Source organism: Vulpes vulpes, chromosome 15, assembly GCF_048418805.1.
Source record: "Vulpes vulpes isolate BD-2025 chromosome 15, VulVul3, whole genome shotgun sequence".
Classification (NCBI taxonomy): domain Eukaryota; kingdom Metazoa; phylum Chordata; class Mammalia; order Carnivora; family Canidae; genus Vulpes; species Vulpes vulpes.
In genome coordinates this window covers 13,257,177-13,283,563 of record NC_132794.1, presented here as the reverse complement: position 1 = coordinate 13,283,563, position 26,387 = coordinate 13,257,177, and the positions used below count along the sequence as shown (strand labels likewise).

General features: G+C 42.5%; 1 protein-coding gene across 13 annotated transcripts in view; it reads right to left on the bottom strand.

Annotated features, from left to right (window-relative positions):
• Positions 1 to 26,387, bottom strand: part of TIAM1 (TIAM Rac1 associated GEF 1) — a 474,570-nt gene that overhangs the window by 93,184 nt on the left and 354,999 nt on the right. For all 13 annotated transcript variants that reach the window (XM_072740856.1, XM_072740854.1, XM_072740857.1 and 10 more), the window contains 3 exons: positions 22,986 to 23,433; positions 17,443 to 17,615; positions 567 to 791 (listed from right to left, as the gene is read on the bottom strand). In XM_072740856.1, coding sequence (XP_072596957.1) covers positions 567 to 791; positions 17,443 to 17,615; positions 22,986 to 23,433 — 846 coding nt within the window. The remainder of the gene's footprint in view (positions 1 to 566; positions 792 to 17,442; positions 17,616 to 22,985; positions 23,434 to 26,387) is intronic.

Below are 26,387 nucleotides of genomic sequence, written 5' to 3'. Positions count from 1 at the left end.
ATTCACTTACTCGCATAATTATGTCCTAAACGTTAAGACAACGTTTCAAAGCATGACTAGATAGCTATGGGTGACTTTGAAACAAGAGAATCGAAGGCAAACACGTCCTCGGTCACCTCGCGAAATCTTTCCTTATACTTAGGCTCACTGACTGCAACCACATACGCATTTTTAAGAAGAGACTCTAGCTTTTCTAAATTTACTGAGGTCAAGAATGCATCCCTGCCACAGCCGAGCTCCGCGTCAACGAGAGAAGGTGCGGAAGGCAAATTGCAGACTTGGCAATTTCACGGATGCCCTAGAATATGCCACCGGTGGGAGTGGGGAGGCTCCTCTATTAGATTTCTGTCTCTCATTCAATGTAATATTTGTGCCCTTCTGCTCCTAACAATCGGCTGTGAACGATGGGAGAGGAAAACTGACAGTCACAATAAAGAATTCAGCAGCCTGGATGACAGGCTGACAACGACAGAACCACATAACCGACGATGCTCTGTGATTCCAAGGAGCGGAGGAACTCAGCACCTAACGATCCCGCCCAGGTCTAAGCGCAGAAGAACGATTACCTGATCTAATATAGTTTTCTTCTTCTTTGAATCGGTGACTGAAGACAGCTGCATTTCGCCCATTTTCTTCATCTTTTCGTCCATATCAATCTTCTGTTCCAGTTTTTTGATTTCGGACTTCAGGAGCCGGAGCGTGTCTTCCTTGTGGTGGTGTCTCGCGACGGCAGCTGCGCAAGCAGAATGGATGGCGGTGATCCAGTTCTCCAGCTCCGTCTGGCTGGTGGTCTGTAAGGGGGGGCAGGGGGTGCGAGAAGAAACAGCCGACTCTTAAGTGATCAGCAGTGAACCAGTGCATCTCCAGAGAAGCAGTAGCCGGGAGTCAAGGTGACAGGTGTGTATAGCCTGTGGGTCAGGCTAACAACCTTCCTGACCTCCTTGTGCAGAGAAATTTTTTCTTTAAAGATTTTATGCATTTATTCAGGAGATACACAGAGAGAGAGGCAGAGACACAGGCAGAGGGAGAAGCAGGCTCCCCGCAGGGAGCACGATGCAGGACTGGATCCCAGGACCCCGGGATTGGGACATGAGCCCAAAGGCAGACGCTCAACCATGAGCCACCCAGGTGCCCCTTGCAGAGAAATTTACATGTTGGTCTTAGGTCAGACACCACATCCACCAACCCCCGGCCTCCAAGAGCTGTCTGGAATGAAGTCTCCGTGTCTGCTCCCTCAGGGTATGAACTGAACTCAACTTGTGACGGAATGGATGTTTGTGTCTCCCCCAAATTCAAATGTCGCAATCCTAACCCCCGGTGTGATGGTCTTAGTGGATGAGGCCTTTGAGAAGGTGATGAGGTCGTGAGGGTGGAGCCTTCACGCTGGAGATTAGTGCTCCTAGAAGAAGAGGCCAGAGACCTAACTAGTCCCCTTCTGCCAAGTGAGGACACAGCGAGAAGCCACAGTTTATGAATCAGGGGGACAGGCCTGCCCAGAACTCAACCATGCTGCCACTCTGAACGTTAGGCTGGAGACTTCCAGCCTCCAGAATGTGAGAAATAAAGGTCTATCCTTTATAAGCCACCCATCTATTTATTTATTTATGCATTTATATTAATAGCAGTCCAGATGAAGACACTTGTATATGTGATAATCCTATACAGAGAGCTTAGTTTCTAGTTATGAGGGTTGCTCTGAAACAAAGGTCAGTTTTCAGAGAAGGTTGGTCAGTTCCAAGGTGAGAATGAGGCCAAGCGATGTTACCAGCCAAGGAAGACGTTAACAGCCCCGCCCCCGGTGAACTGCTGCGACCCAAATCCCGAGGATCTATGCCAGAGTCAAGCAGCAATGACACAATTCTGGTTGTGGAAGAAACTCAAGGCAGCCAGGACCAGTATTATGTTCAGGGACACATGGGAGTATCGAGGAAGTGGGGTCACGCAGCAGTGGGGAATGGCCAGGCCATTTTAAAGACAATGGCCACCCCTAGCAACAGAAAAGCAACCTCAAGGTGGCTCAAGGTGCTCCGAAAGGCAAAAGTCAGAGAGTGTGTTTGGGGGAGGCAGCTCATTTGCAGTAACACACCATTACTAATACTTTAGGAACTCTAGTCAATGAGTATTTATAAGTGAGGACATGCTAGAATTTTCCGGGTATTCCCTTAAGCCCAGAGAGGTTTGATAAACACTCAGAAATTAGCTCACTGAAGAAAAAAGGTCTATTCAGCCACTGCAGTACTGAAGTTAACAGCCAACATCATTTTCATGCACAAAACACTGATTTTTTTTTTTTTTCCTCTCTCGGATGCATCTTCTTAGTTTCCAAACTCATTTGAGTGATGGTCTGTGAATAATATTCCAATAACTGGTCCCAAACCGCCTGGTCCTCTGCACCCTGGCAACCAAGACCACCCCAGGTGTCCACATGATTTCTGCAGTTTGGAATCTCACAAAGGAAACTGCCACATGGTGTCAGCCAACAGAGCCCGGACACATTGGGCAAACCTAAACAATCTGGCAGTTGTTACCTATACAGCAAACTATGTGCCTGCGTCTTTATAAAGGCCTCATTAAGCTAGACATTCTCACAGAGAAGCAGCAAATGAGATCATTTTGTGAAAACTGAAGGGGAGAAGAGGAGATAGTGACACTGGAAATCCAAGGTAAATACTTGTAGGGATGCCCAGGTCTGTATAGGAGGCTCACCTTTAACGCTTAACTTCGCTTCAAATTGTTAATACGTGTCTCCTCAAAAAATAAAAATAAAAAAAATAAAAAATAAAAAAAAAATACGTGTCTCCTCTTAGACAGTCACGATCTTTTATCTTTAAATATCACGTTCAAGTAATTGGAAGAAAATACAGTCTTGGGTCCTCCCACACGTGATAAATGCATCAGGCTTGCTCCTGCCTAGTACAGGGTACGGCGTGGTTTTGTTGCTTTTTTTGTGTGCGTGTTTTTTTTTTTTTTTTAAGATTTTATTTATTTATTTGAGAGAGAAAGACAATGAGAGAGAAAGAGAGATCACGAGCAGGAGGGGAGGGCAAAGGGAGAAGCAGACTCCTGGATGAGTTGGGAGCCCAATGCAGGACTCGATCCCAGGACCCCAAGATCAGGACCTGAGCTGAAGGCAGAATATTAACTGAGCTACCCAAGCACCCCTGGGGTACAGTGTTTGACCTTGGAGTCTCTTGGTGCTTCAGTATCAGTAGGTATTTTACTAAGTGGAGTTATTTTTCCTCTATCTATCTATCTATCTATCTATCTATCTATCTATCTATCTATCGAGGGAGAAAGGGAGGGAGCGAGGGAGGGATGAATTAATTCAGACGGAAAAGCAATCTAGCGAGGATTCTTTTCTAAAAGAAAAGATTCCAGGGGACACCTGGGTGGCTCACTTGGTTGAACTTCTGCCCTTGGCTCAGGGGATGATCCCAGAACCTCAGGATTGAGTTGGGCAGCAGGCTCCCTGCTCAGCAGGGAGTCTGTTCCTTTCTCCCTCTTCCTCTGCCCCTCCCCCTGCTCTCTCTCTCTCTCTCTCAAATAAATAAATAGAATCTTTAAAAAATAAAAACTTTCAGGAAGAAAATACCAAGTAATGGTGAAGATATGAAGCAATCAGAATTCCCATGCACTGCTGGCTGCTGGCTGGAGAATAAAGTGGTATCTGTGCTTTGGAACACTGCTTGACACTACCTTAAAAAAGCTGAATACATGCACGCCCTGTGACCCCCCAAAATGCACTCCTCAACAAAAATGCAGTCATATGCTCACCAAAACAAATACACCAGAATGTTTACAGCAGCACAATTTGCAACGGGCAAAACTGGAAACCATCTAAACACCTGTCAACAACAGAATGGATAAATAACGTGTGGTATCGTCACACAATGAAATACCACACAGCAAGGAGAATGGATGCTGCAACGTGAATCAATCATACACGTAACAGTGAGGACAAGAAGCCAGACCTACAAGAATATAGACTAAGATCCTACGTGCATACAGTACAAACCCAGGCAACACAAATAAACACTGTGAGAAGTCAGAAGAGGAGCTCTTTGGTGGGAGTGGAGGAGAGGGGAGCAGCTGGAAGGAACCACGAGCAGGGTCCCTGGGGTGCTGGCTACGTTCAGCTCCTTGGTCTGGGCGCTGGTTACATGCACATATGATGTGGGCGTACAAGCTTTTTGAAACACCATCAAAATGTATACTTTCCTGTGTAGATGTTATACTTTAAAAAACAAACCTTCTAAGATACAGCACCCCAAATTTCCGTATCATTTTTCTGTGACTATCCTAAAAACAGTATGCTTCAGACTCCGTTTTTTCCTTAAAAGTTGTCCCTAGAAGATTGCGATGGACATTCCAAACAGCATGACCCTTTCACAGGGTCACGTCTCTGAAGTGTGCAGTGGCAGGCGGCATCTGAGAAATAGCTTCTTCCAGGGGCTGAAACATGCTTTTTCTTTGTATGTGCAGCTCAGTGGAAATAGGAGCTTTTAGACTTTAGGGGAGCTGGTGTTTCCACCTATTTCAAAAGGACGCTGTTGGGAGCGTCTCAGATGGAATCCATGCAGAGGTGGCACATGCCACTGAGGAGGAGAGGGTAGGTACGTCTCCTGTGAAGACACCTGGCAGGTCGATACCTGGTGTGAAGTCAGCATCCGTTCCCCCCTGGCTGCTCCTGGCCCACCCCCGCCTCAGTCAGAACCCCCTGCTCCCAGGTCTCTCCTGCCCCAAGGCATGGGGTAAGGAAAGGAAATCCCTACACGCCTGATATCAGATCTGAGGAATTAATGGTAAGATCTTAAACTCCCTGATACGGGCTCTGCTAATTTAAGTTAGGAATTTAAAATTTTAAATAAAAATGTTCATCTAGAAGGGGCCCAGGTGCATTGTATGAATGGAGAGACCAAAGCCCAGAAAAAGGCAGGGATAACACAGCACTTTAGTATAAACCTGGATCATTACCAATCCTGTGCTTAAAATCATTTTGTTAAATATGCCATGCTGCTCCTGAACCCCTAGTCCTCATCAATTACCCCAAGGCCTGGGCCCCTGTGGTGTCATTCCTGTTGTACATGGACTCTTTTGTGCTCTCCCCAGGGACACAGGAGGATGGAACTTTCCTGCTCCTGTTAAAGTTAGGTGTGGCCATGTCACTTCGCTTTGGCCAATGAATTTGGATTGAAGTGACATGCATCATTATAAAACAAAAGCCTAATTCATGCCCATTCCTGTCCCTTTGCTTACAGTCGTGGAAAATGTGTCAAGATGAACCTTCTGTCAGTCTGGGTCCCCGAGTGTCTGGGACAAACACAGCTTCACAGCCAGTGCCCATCAGACATGTGGCAGGAATGAAAAGGTATCTTAAGCCATGGAGATATGAGGGCTGCTCCTTCCTACAGGGTAATCTCACCACCCTGTAAGAATCCCATTTCAATGTTTTTAAAAGCGTCAATATAACACACTTTCAATCTCCAAGAAGAGCCATAATCTGACAGGTTCTACACAACGACAGCCTCTTCCTCTCTTTACTTATTGAAAGCAGGATCCCTTCTTCCTTCCACCTTTGAGGGTCTCTGCCAAACTCAGAGAACACCCTCCATTCTGATGCCAGAGAATTTATATTTACATTCCAGTTAAGAAATGGAAAGAAAGCACCTGGCTGGCTCAGTTGGTGGAGCATGCAATTTTTGATCCTGGGGTTGTAAGTTTGAGCCTCATGTGGGGGCAAGATAAAAAAAAAAAAAAAAAGTAGAAAGAAAGATTGATACTAGTCCATGAAGTTAAACATTCTTTGGAAGATGTACATTTAATTTTGGCAGAGCAGCTATCCTGAAATTTATTTATTTAAAGAAAGAAAGATGGGGGTTGCCAGAGGTTAAGGGAAGACAGCAATGAGAGTTAGTGTTCAGAGTTTCAAGTTTGCAAGATGAAGAGTCCTGGAGATGGACTGTGGTGATGCCACTGAACCGGGCACTTATAAATAGTTAAAATGGTATGTCATGTGTACTTTACTACAATTAAAATTTTTAAAAATAAATAAAAGCACCAAGCCCCACAACCTAGAGAGAGATAGAAAAGTCTGATTACAGGCTTGATGAAAAATTTATCCATCAGTCATTTTAACCATTAAGCATGCCTCAAGCTTCTAAGCTTTGCTGGAGCCTGTTGGTGGCTGAAGGCAGTTCCATTAGAGGGAACTTTTGCTCCTGCTGTCCTGTCTCAACAACACAGCGGTCTCTGCCTTTCTCTATCATTAGGCCAAATCTATTTCTAAGAAGCACAATTCACTAAATGAGCTTTTTGAAAGGACTTGTCCATTCCTGGTGGCATACCCAGAGCTATGTGTCGATGAGAGGGTGGGCCAAGTCTACCCTGACTGCTGTTAACAGTGAGTTAAGTAGAAAAACTCTTAATAGTTCATGGCAGTTTACAGGCTTAACAATTCAGAGCTGGTCACAGCAGACCACTAACTTGATAGAATGTCTCCCAGCGTGGACTCTCCAGGATTTAAATTCTGACATGCTAGAAAAAGCTTTTCAGAGCCACTACCTTTGCATTACTGTCTTGAACCAGGCAAGTTTAATTAGGGACATAAGGTCTACTAAAGGGCTCTCTGTCAGAATCCAGTGGTCAAAAGGACAGGAAGGAGAGACGACGACTCCCTCCACCCAAATGGTCATGACTTCCACACTAATCTGCTTCCATTAAACAAACAGCAGCAGACAGGTATCAAGACTGAATTTTGTGGTTCTTCCTTTTGCCTTCTGGAGATGCTATAAATACTGTATAAAGTTCAGTGAAGGGAATAAGCAAAGTTCTTGCCAACAGAGGAATATAATCAGCAAAAAATGCATTTTGCATAAGAGCCCCTTTGAGTGCAGAGTTAAGATGAAGCTCGGGGCTTCATTATGTATTTAAATAGATCTAGCTTCAATTATCCAACTGAATGGAGGATACTCAGTGATTTCAGATAATCAATGGTTTACGTGAGTGGCAGGAAAAGGGAAATTCATTTTAAACGAGAGAAATACTAGGGAATATATGCCAGATCTAGGAAACTAAAATTTCAGATAATTTGAGTTTATAGAAGCACAAGAATAATTATAAAGTAGATTGAACTTTTTTCCATTTAAAAAGAACAATAAAAAAAGGGGAAAAAGTTTTATGTTTTTAAGAGATTAGTTGCAAATGAAGTTCCTGTGTGAATTCTGAAAGTCTTTTTTTCCCTTGTTTTTTAAAATTTTATTTATACAAGGCTTAAGTAAGCTGTCATTTAAAAAAAATTTTAAGTAATAAAAATCTCTACACCAAATGTGGGACTCAAACTCACAACCCCAGGATCAAGAGTCACATGGTCTATCAACTGAGCCAGCCAGCTGTCCCAGTAAGCTATCATTTTTAATAGCCATAAAGAAAACTTACTATGGGTCTCTTCTCATTTGCTGGAAAAAGTCATACAACTGGGCATGGCTCCCTCCAATACCTCCCCACCTCCCTCACACACCCAAGGTAAATTCTTTGAAGAAGAGAGGCTCCGGATTCTAGGAAGACAGGAACAAAAAGAGGAATCATTTGCTGCAAACAGAGGAATAAATGGAAGCCTGCCCAGTAAATGGCAATGGCAGGATTCATCTCTGGCAAAGCTGAGTAGCCCCACAGAAAAGACCAACAAATATTGTCAAATGGACACCCTCAACAAAAAGGTCTTACCATCTGTTCATGCTGTAAAAACCCCCAGTAGATGGCATGAACAATATCCAAGCACTTTTTTGGTATCTCACATTTAAATATGATCAGATAATCAAGGGAATCAAGGGCCACCACACATTTGATGAAAGCCTCTAGCATGAAAGGCAGAGACCAGAGCACACAGAAGAAAATGCATCGCGAAGAAAGAGAATGTCTGAAGCACAAAAGTTTCCGGAAAACCCAGTAACATCCTCAGAGACAGAGGCACAAAAGGATCTAAAGCTATAAACAATAAACAAAAGCACAGGTTACAATGAAAAAGGTACAATGAGAGAGAAAAGAGGGAAGAATGAAAAGGGATAGAAGGAGAGAGGGAGGAAAAGAAGGAGAGAGAGAGAAATAGAAAGGGAGGGAGGAAGGGACAGGGAGAAAAGAGAGGGAATGAAAGGTAGAAAGAGGAGGAGGGAGAGAGAGAAAGGAAAAGCTTTTAGGAATTAAAAAATAGCTAAAATTAAAATCTCAACAGAAGGCAAATCACTTTGAGAAATCAGAACCCTGGTTATAGAAAATTATTCTACAGCTTCAAAAGAGAAAATAAAGCACACACAAGATAATCAGAAATGAGAATGGTATCAGAACATAAGTGAACAAAGGGGAAATAATTTGAAACCAAAATTCCAAATTACTCAAAGATTATTCAAGTAAAAGGTAGAATGAAGACATTTTCAAATATGAACCACTTTATAGGAAGTTATTACATGTTTGTCTGTTTGCTTGTTTGTTTTCATGAATATGAAAGAGAAAAAAGAAAGACTTGCAATCCAAGAATCTAACTAGGGTAATGAAGGGAAAGCCTGTTAAAGTGAAGTAACTGTTATGCCTGAGGCCTAGAGAGCAGATTGGAGCAGAAAGATAAAGGGCCAGGGAAAGGCAGTCTCAGAGAACAAAATAGTACTAAATGACTAGGTGATAAATTGGAGATTTAGAAAATACTGCTACTAAGTAAGCCTAAAAATAAGTAAATGGAGCAGAAAAAAGAGGCAGGCATTAACTGCAGAAAAAAAAAACAAAAAGTTGTTCAAGAAGGAAATAAAATGATACGCTATTTAGCCCAGCAGTTAATATTATTTTTATGGTCATAGCAGTATAGAACATCCTAACAGTGTAATCGAGACTATTGATTTAATCTTAAATGTTCATATAACTATATAGGAATATAAGAAAAGGAGAATTCATATATAATACAACTAAATAAATATCTACCATCACAGAAAAGTCAGTAGTTAATATCTAAACTCAATTGAGAAATACTGTATGTTAATGAAAAGTGAGGGTAAATACAAGAAAAAAAAAACCCAACCAAACAAAAAAACTTGCCAAAACAGTTGAGCACAGTTGTTCTGGGGGACCAAGGATGGAGGAAGAGGCATAGGAAGAATGAGAAGAGAACTTCACTTAAAGTCTTTTAAGGTTAATTGAATTCTTTAAAACTATGTGCTCACACTGACTTTGTACAAATTTTAAAAAATGGGGATCCCTGGGTGGTGCAGCGGTTTGGCGCCTGCCTTTGGCCCAGGGCGCGATCCTGGAGACTCGGGATCGAGTCCCACGTCGGGCTCCCGGTGCATGGAGCCTGCTTCTCCCTCTGCCTGTGTCTCTGCCTCTCTCTCTCTCTGTGTGTGTGTGACTATCATAAATAAATAAAAATTAAAAAAAAAACAAATTTTAAAAAATGTAAAATGGAAATTGAATACTGTTAGTAACATATTATTTGTAAATACATAATAATATACAGGTTATATGCTAAAATCTAGCTTAGCCACTATTATATCTCTGCACTATACTTTTAACATATGTACGGAGATCTCTTAATACACTAATGATAGGTCATGTGTTGTAAATGATTACTAGCCCTGTGTATTCATTTTGTACTTCAATATCTATACGTTCCATCCACATTCTCCTAAGAGCTAAGCAAATGGGGCCTCATATTTGAAAAGACCCCTTCTGGTTCCAGAAAAAGGACAGGGTCCAGAAAGAACACTCCCTTTCCCTCCAGTACACTTCCTCTCCTTCACGGAGCTCTCTGACCCTATATCCCATATGTGGTATCAATAAGATATGCTGAGGAGCTCCTGGACATGAGCCTATGCCTAGAGGTGGTTCCCACTAGCCTAGCCGGTATTTCTTTCACTAGATTGCATGAGGTGAGCCACCAGAATGGTGTTGATAAAGTCGATCTAAGGTGAGTCAAATTTTTTACACAGATAAAAAAAATTTTCCTGGGGCTTCCTACATCTTAGGAGTTCACCCTTCTTGACAACTAATCCATGCCAAAACCAAAGATAAGTATTTCCAAAGTGGCTGGCTAGAGGCAGGAAGATGATCCATGATGGTGGGAAAACAGGACTTTGCCACAGACTAAGGCAACATTTAAACCAACAGAGAGAACAAAGACCAAACATCCAGTTTGTCTTAATTGCAGAGAGTGTGAAGTTAAGAGGGAAGATTAAATTAGGATCCAAGAAGATTTTGACAAGTTCATTAGAAGGACAGAAACCACAAACATAAAATTTCAAAGAAGTAAATTTCACTTCTGCATTTTGTGTTCTTCAAACTTCTATTAAAATAAGATGGAAGAGATCTTGTAAGAGTTAATGCTGTGGGTCTGATAAACCACAAGCTTAGTATGAGTCAATAGCTTGGTGTGGTTCCTAATAAATTAAGGAATTGACACTAGCATTGTGAAAAAAAATTAGAAGAGCAGGAACCACACTGCAGGCAGGCTGCACAGGACTAACTTCATGGGGGACAGGGTGCTGGGTTCCAGAACTATTTACCAGGAGGAACATCAAGGAGAAGAACTGAATTGTAGAGAGAATGGCTCAGAAACCTTAAATAGGGAAGCCTAAACAGGATACATGGCAGGAAGCTGATCAGAGCTGTTTTCAAGCATTTAAAAGGTTTTAAGAAAGAAGACTTGCTTTAGACTCAGAAAACATATGGGAACAAAGGGATATGACCAAAGTCACCAGAAAAAATGTAACACAACAAAAAACTTGATAAATCCTGGAGCTAACCAGCAAAAGCAGATGGTTGAGGAGCTGGAAGCTTCCCAGGGAGGGAGGTGATCATGCAGTGAGAAGGCTGACCAGCTGTCAGGGGCTTTGCAGAGATAGTGCCCACCATGAGAGCAAGGATAGACTTTAATCTACTCAAGTCCAAGACACTAAACCTCCTCTGGAGTCTCTTCTACCAAGTCCACTTGATGCCTCCTTGTGAAAGATGAGTTCCAGATTTTTCCCTCATCTGGCTGCCCTGGTTCAGGGCATGTGTACCAATGACCTTCATCAGGTCCACAAAGAACCAGATGTGGTGCTTCAAGATAACTGTCCCGAGCCTAAGAGCCTCATAAAACTCAAAGCCTTAGCCTCTTCACAGAGAAACCACACTCAACTTCTGTAAAGATACTTATTTAAGAGGAGTACAGGGGGCTAGTCACTTTTTCTTTATAATTAAAATGAGAACTGTAACATTTAATGAGCATTTGCTAACTATACGACATCTGACTTAGATAATTACATCTAATCCCTAATTCATCATAATGGTGTAAATACTATTCTTTTCCCACTAGTCTCTTTTTAATATGCATGCTATATACCCTCATACAAGTGACAAAATGATAAGAAAACTTACTATGGAAAGGCAGTGACCTCCTTAGAGATATTTTCTACACTTCTTTTTTTTTTTTTCTTTTAAAGATTTTATTTATTTATTCATGAGAGAGACAGAGAGAGGGACAGAGACACAGGCAGAGGGAGGAGAAGCAGGCTCCATGCAAGGAGCCCGATGTGGGACTCAATCCTGGGAATCCAGGATCAGGCTCTGAGCCAAAGGCAGACGCTCAACAGCTGAGCCACCCAGGAATCCCTTCTACACTTCTTTAGATGTAGCATTGCATATGATGTTCTTTCCAATCAGGGATCATCTTATCATAAAACACTAAGCCTATCACTTATCATAAAACACTTGGAATCATATGTAACATCAACCAGTAGTGGACAATGGAAGGCCCAAGATGAAATTGTACTTTGTAGGTGGTAGGTGCTGGTTCTGACTTTCAGTTGTAGGGAAGAGCTCTCTAAAATAGTTTAGATGCAGGAGGCATTGCCTCCCTTTGCAGACAGCGTAGCACTTCTTCTACATGAGTTGCTCTAATATTCATTCTCATTCCCACCCCCATCCTGCACACAAAACCCCTTTTCTGCTTTTGCTGGTAACATGAATCTCCTTACCATGGGCAAACCTGAATAACAGCACAAATCAGCAGCATACAGGCTCTGTAAAGTGTGCCACTGACTTGAGCCCTAAGGCTGGAATAGCCTACAAATTACTTCCATACTCGGGGTTGATCTCCCTTGCATTAACCTCACTCCTTACACACACAGGTTTCTTTCAAACTTAGCCCCTCTAGAGTCATGTGAATTACAATAAGTAGAAGGTAGAAAATGCCCTCATGGATCCCAAACAGCAGAAATTTCTTCTGAAAAGGTTCATGTTGTGCTCTATCCCACGTAAGTAGCATACAGATTTCACCAAAACAAGAGGATGCAGAGGTTTTCATGAATAAGGTCCTATGCTGCCACAAAAGAATTTTATTCAATTCTGACCTATTGGATATTTAGATTGTACCAGCAATTTTATGGCCAGGAAGGTCCTTTCAAAAAGAATTCACATCAGCAGTGTGGAAGTAAAAAGGAGGGTATTCTGAAACTGATCAGATTATCTAAACTGTGTACTGAGGCAAGAACGGCCAAAATACTGAAATATTCCCAATGAGTGGCTTAATTCTAAGGATGTGAATAGTGCCTTTTGGCTGTGTTCAGTGATTCCTGCCCATGTTCCTCTTAGGGTAAATAGTAAAAGAAATGGGATAAATAGTATACTTAGACGATAAGACTCTACAGAAAGAGAGACTTGGTTTGAATCCAGCCAACACTCAGTAACTGTGTTACTTGGTGTATAATTCTTAGCCTTTATAAAACCTCGAGCTTCACCAAATAGGGGACACAGTCCACATTAATTGGTTAAAATATGTATATACAATCTAACTCACTGATTGCTGTACAAATTAAATTTAACTTATGATTTCACTTATATGTGGAACTGAAGAAACAAAACAAATGAGCAATCAAAAACAAAAACGGACTCATAAATACTGAGAACAAACTAGTGGTTGCCAGAGGGGAGGAAAATAGGGGGATGGGCAAAATAGGTGAAGGGGATTAAGAGGTATAAACTTCCAGTTATAAAATAAGTAAGTCATGGAGATGAAAAGTACGACATAGGGAATATAGTCAATAACACTGTAATAATGTTGTAGGGTGACAGGTGGTAACTACACTTACAGAGGCACTATGTTGTGCACCTAAAACTAATAAAACATGCTGTATCAACTATACTTAAAATTTTTTTCTAAAGAATTATATGTGACTCACACTGTAAAACACTTTCAAGATGGTGTCATACAATAAGGGCTTGGTAAACGATAGTTGCTGATATCATATAGTATTATTATTGTTACTGTTAGTGTAGTTAGGCATTCCCTCATATACAAGACATCTAAATAATTAATAAGAAGCCAAATAATTAATAAGAAGCTATGCCAGATGCAGAAAAACAATGGCTAATAAGCTATATAGAAGAACATCTTCATGACTCAGAGCACGTAGATTTTTTAAATAAGATACACAAAGCACTATCCATTAAGGGAGACTTGAGAAATGAGATACATTAAATTTAAAAAGTCAGTATAACAAAGGATATTTTTAACAGAGTAAAAAGCTAGCCACAGAGTGGGAAAAGATATTTGCAATGCAAATAATCAACAAAGATTTGATAGATAAAATACGTAAAGAATGGCCGTGAATCATTACGAGAGACAACTCAATAGAAAAGTAGGCAGGAATAAGCACCTGAAATAAGTACTTCACAAAGATGATACTAAGAAATGGCCATTAAACTCCCTAAAATGTGCTCAGCTTCACATTAATAGCTTACACATTAAAAACAAAAGAGATCTGACAATACCAAGTGTGGACAAGGATATGGAAAAACTGGAATTCTCCTAGGCTGCCGATGGGAGCATAAATTATTTCAATCATTTTGGAAACTGTTTACTAAACTTGAAGCTGTACACTTATCCCATGATATAACAATACCAGTCCTAGGTATACACTCAGAGAAATGTGGACAAACATACCATGAGTACAGATTCAAGAGTACCCTAGCAACACTGCTCATGATCCCTCCAAATTGGGATCAACCAAAATGTACCTATGGAAAGGCTGCTACACATCCCAGTTAGCCTGAATCTGTTGCAATTTATACCTGTTCTCCTGGCATAATTGTTATGGAGCTGGTATATCTCTCAAAACTTTCTAGTCTCTAAAGTGTCCTGATGGGTTCATCAGTGGAAATGGGAGAGTATGGACCTCAAAAAAACTGCTTCTCTGTAAAATTGGTAACACTAGCAAAAGTTGTCAAAATCAACTTTTTCATCAGAGCTCAGCAATTAATTGAGTCTTACCACAATCTTAGGTGCTTCTACCAGAAAAATTGATAGCTGAATCCCAGTAAGAAGAGCAAGTTTTGAGGACATTTTAGTTTGCCTTATTCCCATCTTCATCTCCCTATCTCCACAATAATGTGGAAAACAGAAGTCCAGAAATCACTGAAGGGGGCAGTGAGCTCCCACAAAACACTATTGTCAGAGAACTGTCATTATGTGACCTGACAGTTGACAGGACACCTCCATTCACAGAGCTTGCTCAGCTATTTGATCTCTCAGAACTCACTTGTGCAGATAGTCCTTACTCCAAGGGGAATTTGTGGAAAATAATCAGTAACAACTGTTAAATATCATAGGTACCTGAGGTAGTGATGATAATTGGGGCAAAAGAGATAGCAGACTAAGAAACTTTTTAAAAAGCTGAGGAATAAAAAAAAAAAAAAAAGCTGAGGAATAAGATATTCGTAGTCTTGAGAATCTAGAAAGTCACATGTATAGGACTGTGCTACATCCACAAAACCCTCAGAAGGCCCTCCACTCACCCCTCTGACTGACACTGAGGCTCTGAAAACATAGTTGAACATAAGGCAGAGTTGTTAACTAGCTGCCCGAGAGCTGAAGATACAGAGGTCCTCGGGGAAAAACTGGAAGATAATAGCTTCCAGGCATTTAAGGAAATCTCTCCAATCATTAGCTGCCTACTAAGCTGAGCAGAGGCTTCAGTGGCCACACATGATAAAGAATAAATATTTTATCGATTTCAAGAAAGTCACTTAACAAATAAGCATCAATGACAGCAATCAACCACAACAAACCCTGGAGGTAAAGGGATCTGTTTTCAAGAGTCACCACATTATACCCTTGAAAATGTAGTTTTCAACAAGTAAGTGTGAAATATGCAAATAAACAAGGCCACTTCACCCCATTTATCTTTATTCATCCTTTAATATTAACAGGCAGGCTTTCCAACCCACATACACAAAAAAAGAAGCAGTCAACAGAAACTGTCCTTAAGAAAGCCCAGATGGGAGCTCACTAGATGAAGACACTAAATCATCTACTTTTAGTATATCCAAAGAACTAAAGGAAATCATGTCTAAAGAAGTGAAGTATAATAAGAACGATAACTCACCAAATACAGAATATCAATAGGGAAATTAAAAAAAAAATTTTTTTTAGCGAACCAAATACAAATTCTGGAGTTGAAATATAGAATGATTGAAATAAAAAACTTACCAGAGGGGCTCGACAACAGGTTTGAACAGGAAAAAAAAAAAAAAGAATCAGTGAACTTAAAGTAGGTCAACTGAAACTATCCAGACTAAGTTATCAATGGAACAAAAAAAAAAAAGAATGAATTAAGATGAATAGAGACACAGAGACTTGCACCATAAGTGCAACTAACATAAACATATTGGAAGTCCAAGAAGAAGAAGAGAGAAATGGACAGGAGGACTATTTGAAGAAGTGATAGCTGAAAACTTCCCAAATGTGATTTAGACACACATGCCCACACATCCAAGAAGTTCAAGGACTTCCAGGTAGAATGAACTGAAAGAAATCAATAGTTAGAGACACATCATAAACTGTTTAAATACAAAGACAAAAAAGTAGCAACAGAGAAGCAACTCATCAAACGCATTTTTTTTTTTAATTTTAACTAGGCTCCACTCTCAACATGGGCTTGAACTCACAACCTTGAGAGTAAGAGTCACATGCTCTACAGACTGAGCCAGCCAGGTGCCCCAAGAAGCAGCTCATATATACAAGGGATGCTCCTTGTAGATGGAAGATGGAAGATTAAGAGTTGATGTCTCAACAGAATCCATGGAGCCCAGATGGCAATACAATAGTGTTTTCAAAATACTACAATAAGACTGTCAATCAAGAATCCTATATCCAGCAAAATTATCCTTCAAAAATGAAGGAGAAATGAAGACATTCATTCCCAGCTAAACAAAAGTGTCCTGGCTTGGATGATAAAATACATATTCACTCTACCCAACTAGTAGCCTGCATGTATATAAGTGAGTGGGGAGTGGCTTGCAGGGTGCTAGAAATTTCTGTTTTCTGACCTATGTGGTGGTTACGAATTTACTCTGTGATACTTCATTGAGCAATACATTTATGTTTTGTATGTTCTTCTTTATGTGTGTTTTATAATCACTGATTTAAAGAAAGAAAAACAACAGATGCTTTTTGCCTGTTCACAAATAGATGATCATTTTCTTCCTTTCATTGCCCAGATGGAAATAACTTAGGACCCAAACCCAGAAACTTAGTGAGATAACCTATTACACTTGCCTTTGATCCAGCTCTGTCTTCTGCATGGAATATTCTCATTGTCCACTTCACCCCATTTATTCTTATTCATCCTTTAATATTAACAGGCAGGCTTTCCAAACCTGTAGAGATCTATCCCTGTGTCTTTCTCCCACACCACATTTTAAGAGTAGGAACTGTGTCAAAATCTTGTTCTCAATAGCACTGTGTGAAGCATGTAGGAAGCGTAGAGTAAAATTCCTACATCATGGAAATCCATGATGAAGTCTTCCTAGCTAACACATCAAAAAGTTCTGGTAGACTGCATCGCCCCTGAGCAAACCCAAAAAACTCCCTACAAAATTAAACGCTAAGCCCAAAGTGCTTAGCCGGTTAGTATTTTTTAACACAATTAACACCCAAACTTCAAGAACACTAGGTACAAATTTCTGATTAGATGAGGAAGAGAAATTATTTGGGGATAGCTAGTCATTTCTTGAATGTCATTATTGCACTCTATGAGTAATATTAGAAGAGAACATTATGGTAAAAAGATGTTGACAGCTCAAATAATTTCTAAATTAAGGAATTCATTATCTCTTTTTAAGGCTCTATACAAATGGTACCAAGACTACACTGACAAATCCTTCAACCCATGGCAAACGGGGCAAGTTTCTCTAATTCCACTCACATCCTTCCCTGGGCTTCCCTTGGAACATTCTGGGTAGAGGGCTCTCATTTCTGAATTCAACGTACATGTTTATTTTGTCATTGATTGTTCCTGTTTCTGTAATGAAGAAAAGACAAAACCCAGCACTAAGAGGGAAACAGGGTGGGGTATAGAGGCTGGAGAGGAAGATAGCTGGTTCAGAGGTTTGAAATGCCCTGAAAGGAAGTGCCCAACAAACCTGAAAGAGGAAGGCGTCACCCAGGGAATTGCTGAGACAGAAGACGAAGTCCTTCTTGGGGTGCTCGGGCACCGACTGCACAATACTGTTCTCCACCCAGACGGCGTGCTTAGGGATGCTGTTGTGGTCTATTCCAGACCTGCCATCACTCTCGTAGAAAAAGAGCGTGCACCCTGAGAAAACAAAACAGGGGTCTACATGAGTGCTGGGTGCTTGTATAACAAGAGGTCGGTGGTAGTAACTATTGCTTGTGTCTTGTCACAGGGGGAGGGCTGGAAAGTAAAGTGTGTGGAAACCCAGAGAGTAAACAGAATGAGGCCCTGCTACTGAAGTCTTGGATGGACTAGGAGAAAGGCAAAGATTCTTTTTTTTTTTTTAAGATTCTATTTATTTATTTGAGAGAGAGTGAGCAAGCATGAGCAGGGGGAGAGATAGAGGGGGAAGAAGAAGCAGACTCCCTATTGAGCAGGGAGCCTGACATGGGGCTGGATTCCAGGACCCCAGGATCATGACCTGAGCCAAGGGTAGATGCTTAACTGACTGACCACCCAAGAGCCCCAAAAGGCAAAGATTCTTAAGTCATAGTTTCTCAACCCACACAGGACTCCCTCCATGCATGCCCTCAATCTCTTTAAGAGTCTCACTTTCTGTTTTAGAGAGTTTTGTTCCAGGTATATGAGAGTCTAAGGGCTCCTTTGGCCAGTGGTAGTCAGACACTCGGCTCCCCAGGTCAGAACCACACGTGCTACCACGTGAGACCCGCCAACCTATACGGAACCACCAGAATCCCTTCCAGATGGCTCACATGATGTACAACTGGGCAACACAATTTACTGGCTTTCTTAGCTACACCCTTGGAGAAGCCACGGCCCTTGTTCCTACCGAAAGAAGACATGGCATGGCATACATATGAAAGCCTAGATTAAGAGCTGGAAGCTTGGCCCACACCCCATTGCACTGTGAAACTAATGAGACACTCACAGTAAAAACTTCTCAGAGATTTGTGGCAAGGTGGCTTCAGGAGATACCCTCCATCACCATCTAAAAGTAAGGCTCCCTTTAATAGTAATTACTGGCTGGACATTTACTGTCAACTAATCGAAACCAATTTCAGGGGAAGCCTTGGCCCAACTTTATGCTTCGTTCTTCACTCAGTCTCACATCTCAGTTTTCCACATCTCAACCACCACCACGGCCACACTTTATGTGAAGAGCAAAGCCCTTGAGTGTACACTCTATTCAGCTACAATACAAGTTTTCATAAAGCAAATTTGCTTATGTGTGATTAGTAATGTAGAATGATGGGGATCGATGGAAAAGCCACGTTAGTCCAAAGGCAATTTCCCCCAGCCCATCATATCTCACATCTGCAGGTTAACAGCTGCTGAATGCAAAATCCCCAAACTCAGCTGAATGCAGCAGACCCGTAGGCCACGTCCACTCATTTCACAACTTTTTCCTTGGCATGGTTTCCCCCAAAGCTTTCCTTACAAGTCCTATCGTATGGCGCTCCTGAGCTTTATGATTTCTTCATCGTTGTCCTTGTCTCAATAATTTAGGAGTTTCGATTCTTCTTTCTACCCATTCAAGTTATAGTCACTTTTTTTCTTAAATGGGAAGTTCCACATTTTCTATAATATTTATTGTTAAAAAGTAAGATGTTAACTATGTGAGTGTTTTTAGCAGAGTATTTAATTATGCATCCATCTATCTATCTATCTGTTTACTGTTGGGCTAAAAAGTTGCATACATATAATTTAATGACATACCTGTTAAGGAGTCTGCCCCAACCTTATTTTTTCCCATAATCCCTGTTATGATGACAATCTCAGGCTTTTTCAGAAATACATACAACACACTGCAGAATTGTCTGTACCTATTTTCACTTCTTAAGCTAGCATAGATTCAGAGATAAAGAAAGAAAATGGACAGGGAATGTTATTTCCCTCCAAATCGGAGGTTCTTGAAGTAGGGTGATTTTGCCCTTGAGGGGACATCTGGTGGTGCTGCAGATATATTTTTGGCTGTCACTAAGTGTGTGGAGTGGGGAGACGGTGGGGAGGCGGGGGGCACAGGTGGGAGGTACCATTGGCATCCAGTAGGTAGAGGACAGGGATGCTGCTAAACATCCTGCCATGGTCAGGGCAGCATCCCCACAACAAAGAATTATCTGGAAAATGTCAATAGTGTCCCTGTTGAGAGATCCTGCTCTAATCTTTAGGACTGACATGACACTAATGATTAGCAGATTCTGAAAAGAAAAGGAGCAACACAGCGGTAGCATAGGTTGAGGACAGAGAATGAAGCCTGTGGATAATGAAGAGGTGACATCCACGCACGCTGGCATGCACAAACATTGCATATTTTACAGTCTTCTCAAACTGCTGTTTTTATATGTTTTATAATGTTGGTTTACAATCACCCATGACAGGAGGTGGCTAAATTCAGCTTTCACTCTAATTTTCTACTTGCTGTGGTGTGAAGACTAACATGCAGCAGCAAATCCAGGACACATGTGCTCCCTGAAAGCAGCCGTTTGCCTTCATCTTCACTTGAACGTCATCTGTATGCTCAGTGGTTGCCAACAGAAATGCCCCAGAGATGAATGCTAAATGAAATCTTTTTAAAAAAAATTAATTATTCTGTCTAAAGTAGAAGAATCTTTGGAGAAATCTACCCACAGCTCCCAGGTGCTCTGCTTTCTATTTCTCGAAATCTAAGTGTTGCTAACGAAAGAAACAGCAGCACATTCTCCCTTTGAGTGGCAAGGACCAGCGCCAAGCATGTCACCATATAATAGGACCCGTCAGGATTAAGAAATGAAGGGCTCAACGGCTCTGTGTTCTGGGCCTGGATCCTGACAGATTGGGTCACTCAGATCTGGGTCACCAAGAAAGTGAAGGCTCCCTCGTCTAACGGGCTCTTCAGCTGGGCTCCGAAATGCCGTACCCTGGCTTTGCGTATCATTTATTCCCTAAGGGAATCGCTGAACCAGACAATGCCCTCTTCCACGTCCCAAGTGAAAAACCGCCTAATTATTCCCAGTCTATGACACTAACACTGGTGTTCTCAAATTGTGTGTAAGAATCACCTGGGAAGCTTGCTTAACACACGAAATCAGGGCCTGTCATGGGCTGAATTATATTGCCCCAAATTCCTATGTTAAAGTCCTAATCTGGTACCCTCAGAATGTGGCTGTGTTTGGAGATAGGATCTCTAAAAAGGTAATTACAGTAAAATGAGGTCATGGGAATGGGCCCTAACCCAATCTAACTGCTATCTTTATAAGAAGGGGAATTTGGGGGCACCTGGGTGGCTCAGGTCATGATCCCGGGGTCCTGGGATAGAATCCTGCATCGGGCTTCCTACGGGGAGCCTGCTTCTCCCTCTGTCTGTGCCTCTGCCTCTCTCTGTGTCTCTCATGAATAAATAAATAAAATCTTAAAAAAAAAAAAGAAAGAAAGGGAGGGAGGAGGAGGAGGAGGAGGAGGAGGAATTTGGACACAGGTAAGAGGGGAAGGCCATGTGAAGATACTGGAAGAAGATAGCCATCTATAAGTCAAGGAGACAGGTGTCAGAAAACACCAACCCCACTCACATCTTGATCTCTTCCAGCCTCCAGAACTGTGAGAAAATTAATTTCTTTTGCTAAACCACTGAGTCTGTGGTACTTTGTTATAGCAGCCCTACTACAGGGCAAAGGAACACAACTTCATTTTTTCTGCAGGAATGTGGACCTGGTGGTGAGGGACTGGATCTGGGAATGGTAGAGCAACGAAACAGGAGGAACCTGGGACCTGGCTGACTCTTAGGAAGGAGTCACCACAACAACTTCAGATGGTCTACCTCTGGTTGGCAGGAGAGAAATCAGTTCTATCTCACTTAACGCATTGTCATTGTGGGTCTGTGACACGCACGGAACCATATGGTCTAATTAACAAGCTCCCTGCCTGGCTAACTGACGCACTGAAGCAACAGTTGGCATTAGTAGTAATGGGACCAACCTACACCGTGCTTGTCCTTCAAGGGTTGGCCTGAGTGTGCATCACTGTGCAGACTCTAGGGTATTCTGTGCCTCTAGGGTTGGATGGTCTCACACCAACCTCAGTTAATGAGATTGAGTATCGAATGGTCTAGTGGACCTGGTAGGCCCAAGCCCAGACTTCCTCCTGTCCTCATCTTTCATGCTTGTTAACCTATCAAACCTGTCCTGCCTTATCCTAATCCCTGTTTCAAATTCAGCTTGTGACAGAAGGTCCAAGTGGGCTTCAAATATTCTTTTCAAGACAGAGCTCACAGATGTGTTACGACTTTCACACTACTGAGACCTATGCAGACATGCACGAGAGTATACACACATATTTTAAAAGTATAAAATGACAATGAATAGCAACATATAAATGTATTATGCTTCCTAATGAAAAGGCAGTGATTTCCCCACATGTGTATGTATCTACACACGCACACACACACTCATATATTCAAAGTGCGATTATAAAACAGTGACTTTGGGCGGCCCGGGTGGGTCAGCAGTTTAGTGCTGCCTTCAGCCCAGGGCATGATTCTGGGGTCCCGGGATCGAGTCCCGCATTGGGCTCCCTGCATGGAGCCTGCTTCTCCCTCTGCCTGTGTCTCTGCCTCTCTCTCTCTCTCTCTCTCTCTCTCTCTCTCTCATGAATAAATAAAATCTTTAAAAAATCATAAATAAATAAATAAATAAATAAATAAATAAATAAATAAAACAGTGGCTCTTTCACAGACTTATGATGGCTCAGACATTCTAACAAGCATTAGGTCGAACCCTACAAAGTCCGTGACACTCTATCATTTTTTAACCTTAAAAATATGATAATTTCATCCGAATCAAATGAATGTGACTCCAAACAGTCATTTTAGGAGGTACTTCACTAACTTGAGTGATTAAATTCTTTTTTCTTTTGGAACATGTCCCTCAAAACTGTCACCAGAAGCAGCTGTATATACAAGAAAACTCGATGTGTGATGCTCCTCTTCACTTAACTGTGAAAGAGTAAAGAAAACAAAACAGCGCTGGCGGGAGGGGGAAGTGAGGAGTCACTGAATAACCAAGGAGCAGAACGTTTTGGTTAAAAGAGACCATTACATTCTGGAGATGGGCCCTACAGTCAACCATACGGTGCCGCACACCGAAAACTTTAAGAGGGTGGGTAGATCTCAGGCTAAGCATTCTTATCTCAATAAAAACAGTTTGTTAAAACTGGTATAAAATACAAGCCCCATGTCACTAAAACACATGGTGTGCACAGGTGCGCGAGGGTGCGCAAGGTGCATCAGGCACCGGGGGCAGGGCCCTGGGTCGCCTACCTTTCTTTTTTTTATTAAAGATTCTATTTATTTCATGAGAGACACAGAGAGAGAGAGAGAGGCAGAGACATAGGCAGAGGGAGAAGCAGGCTCCCTGCAGGGAGCTTGATGAGGGACTCGATCCCAGGACCCCGAGGTCACACCCTGAGCCGACGGCAGACGCTCGATCACTGGGCCACCCAGGTGCCCCGGTGGCCTACCTTTCAAGGACACCCAGTAGTGCTTCCACTTCCGCCGGGTGGCCGACTCCACCTTCTTGTTCTTCTTGTGCACGAGGAAGTTCTTGACGGCCAGCGCCCCGGCCTTGCGCACGGTGCCCTGCGCGGCGGTGAGCAGGATGTCCGACTGGCCCGGGGAGCTCAGGGTGCCGCTGCTCTGCTCGTCGCTGTGCGCCGAGCCGGCCTCCTCCAGGCTCTCGCTGTTGGTGGTGCTCAGCTCCAGCTCCCGGCGAAAATTCTCGTACACCCCCTGGCGGGCCGCATCCCCGGTGGAGCTGCTGCCGCTGTCGCTGCCCACAAAGGCGCGGCCGGTGGGGGGCGAGTAGCTGGAGTTGGTGGCATTGGATCGCCGGGACAGGAGGTCCGTGTCGGTGGTGGCCCCTTCGATCCCGCTGTCCGCAAACTCACTGCCCTCGCCGGCATTAACATCCTTGGGAGCAGAGAGGGAGAAAAAGAAGACGCGCATCACGCAGAGAAGCCAGCCAGGGGCTGCGGAGCTGCCGGGGACCCACAGGGCACCACTGCTCCCAGCCTGTCCTGGACCAGTTACTCCTCAAGCCCCGGACCCACACAGACCCGACTTGCACGCAGAGCAGCTCAGGAAAACCATTAAGCCGACCTGGCCTGAACGCGAACAATCCGGAACATTCGAGAAATACATATTAAAGAACAAGGAACGCTTCTTCCAAGAACTCATCATTCATCTGACTTAGCTAATTAACTAATTGGCGATTCAGCTATTGAGGTGCTCCCACCGCTGTGCTGAGAGAGCTCAGTACCCTTACCCTCATCAGCCCGCCCAAAACTCTAGGAAAATTCTGCAGGCTGATTAGCTGTTGCAGAGGTAGGGGGTTACAATGCATAATAAGGTCTTTGCAGCTAATATCCACACCCCTCTTTTTTTTTTTTTTTTTTAAATAAAGGGCCTGGTGAGGAGTCTGTTTTATAATGTAGGGCCTATAAAGATAACTAGCGCAGCGCCTCACCCACTCACCCGGCAAGGACCCATGTCCCACGAATAGGCAAGAGTCCTCATGCTGTAATCAGCTTCACTTCTCGAAAACAAGCAGCCTCTCACTCTGCATTGAGCTAAATAAGTCTGTGGGGCCCACAGCTCCAAGGCAGGCTCTCCAATTACCTTGCCCTTTCAAAGCCGGGATGCTAGGAGCCCAAAGCAAGCTACTCACTGCCCCTGGGCCAAGTGACAGCTTAGGGCAACTGCCAACATGCAGAAGTATCAATTCCCAGTTTAAAAACATTTGGAAGTTCCAAAGCACTGTCCCTGCTCTCAAGCTGAACATTTCCGGGACACAGACAGGTCTGTTCTTAAATCAGAACCTTAATTGCTCCAAAGTGCTACAGGCATATCCATAAACAGTAATTAAATAATGCTAGTAATCAAGGAAGGATAATGACAGCAATATTGGACAGGACGGGTTCAACGGTCTTATGGATAAGAAATGAGGCTGGTTTTTCTCAAAGGAAGAGAACAGGAACACGGGTGTGACATAGAAGAGATGGCAAAGTGAGACATGGTTTGAGAATTTAACCACTTTTTGAGATTTCGGTCTCACAGGCACCCAATTACAGCTAACAGACTATTCTGAGTTGGCATAAAAATGAATGCTTTTGGCTCAGGTATTTGCTGAGAGGCAATGGGGCAGAATGAACCAAGCCACAAACTTAACACAGTCCTGCACGAGCCGGGACAGGTGCCGGGCCTGGATCTCTAAGCATCTCGCTTGGTCAATTCTAAGAGAGAACTTCAAACTTCACCTCTGTCATGAAGAGATACTAAGTGAAAAACTAAAAGATGGGCACGCACAGGTGTGACAAGCAAGAGGAGACACAGAAAGATAAATGCTGTACGATTCACGTATACATCAAATCCAAAAATTGAATTCATAGCACAGAGAGTGGAGGGATGCCTGGGTGGCTCAGTGGCTGAGCGTCGCATTCAGCTCAGGTCATGATCCTGGGGTCCAGGGATTGAGTCCCACCTTGGGCTCCCTGCTTCTCCCTCTGTGTATGTCTCTGCCTCTCTCTCTGCGTCTCTCATGAATAAATAAATAAAAACTTTAAAAAAAAAAAGAACAGAGAGTGAAACAGTGGCTGCTGGGGATGGAGGTGGGGGAAATGGGGTGATGTTTGTCTTTTATAACTTTCAGTTATTAAATTAATAAGTTCTAGGAATCTAACGTACAGCGTGGTGCATATCGTTAATACTGCATTTGTCTACTTGAAATTTGCTAAGGGAGTAGAAATCTTAAGTGTTTTCACCACACACACAAAAAAGGCAATTATGTGAAGTGATGGATGTGTTAATTAACTTGATTGTGGCAATCATTTCACAATGTATACATATATTAAATCATTACATTGTGCACTTTCAAAAAAAAAAATCCCAACAACAAAGAGAACAGTATGCAAAGGGAGGAAAATAAGTAATTTTACAGTGGAGAGATCTGGAGAATACTACCTCAGCCAGGTGTTCCAGGTTAACTGGGAGTCCTCTTTGCTATCTAAAATTGTTCGAAAGAAAGAAAGAAAGAAGAAAAGAAAAGAGCGAGGAGGGAAGACAGCAGGAAGTAGTTAAGATAGCTTCTGAGGACTAACTGTATTTCCAATGGAATTCAGAGCCCTGGGATTTCGGGAGTCTTAGGGGGGATAAAGAAACTGGGCACAGAGTGCCTGGGTGGCTTCAGTTGCCCAAGCATTTGCCTTTGGCTCAGGTCATGATCTTGGGGTCCTGGGATTGAGCCCCACATTGGGCTCCCTGCTCAGCAGGGAATTTGCTTCTCTCTCTCTCTCTCTTTCTCCCCTTCTCACACCTGTCTCTCTCACAAATAAATAAAAATCTTTAAAAAAAAAAAAAAAAAGAAACAAACAAACTGTGGGCACAGCTCAGGGGCACATGTCCCGTAACTACTGGTCCCATCACTGTGCTAGCTACCAACCCACCTGGGTCATGCAGGACCCAGATCCAGTGGATAAACATGCTCTATATAAAAGGAAAAAACAAGGTTAAGAACTCCCACTTCTCCCGGCAGGGACACTGACCATGTCAATAAGACAATAAGGAAATTTGCCATTACTGATTATTGAAGACAACCATGAGTAGTGGGAGACGAAGAGTTGGTGAATTTCCTAAACATCTGGATTCATATTTTCATGTGTCTCAGTCTTTCTCTGGAAGAAATGAAGGAATCCATTACAAACTCCCCTCAAAAATGCAAAGAGGTGAGAAGTTCTCTGTAAGAGAGAGAGAGAGAAGCTATGCTGATAACCTCCCTGGTCCATAAGAGAAAGACCTCAGAACAAGGGAGAGAATGGACTCAAGGCATCTTTTAATTCCCAGAGCCCTACAATAGGAAGGAACATTGA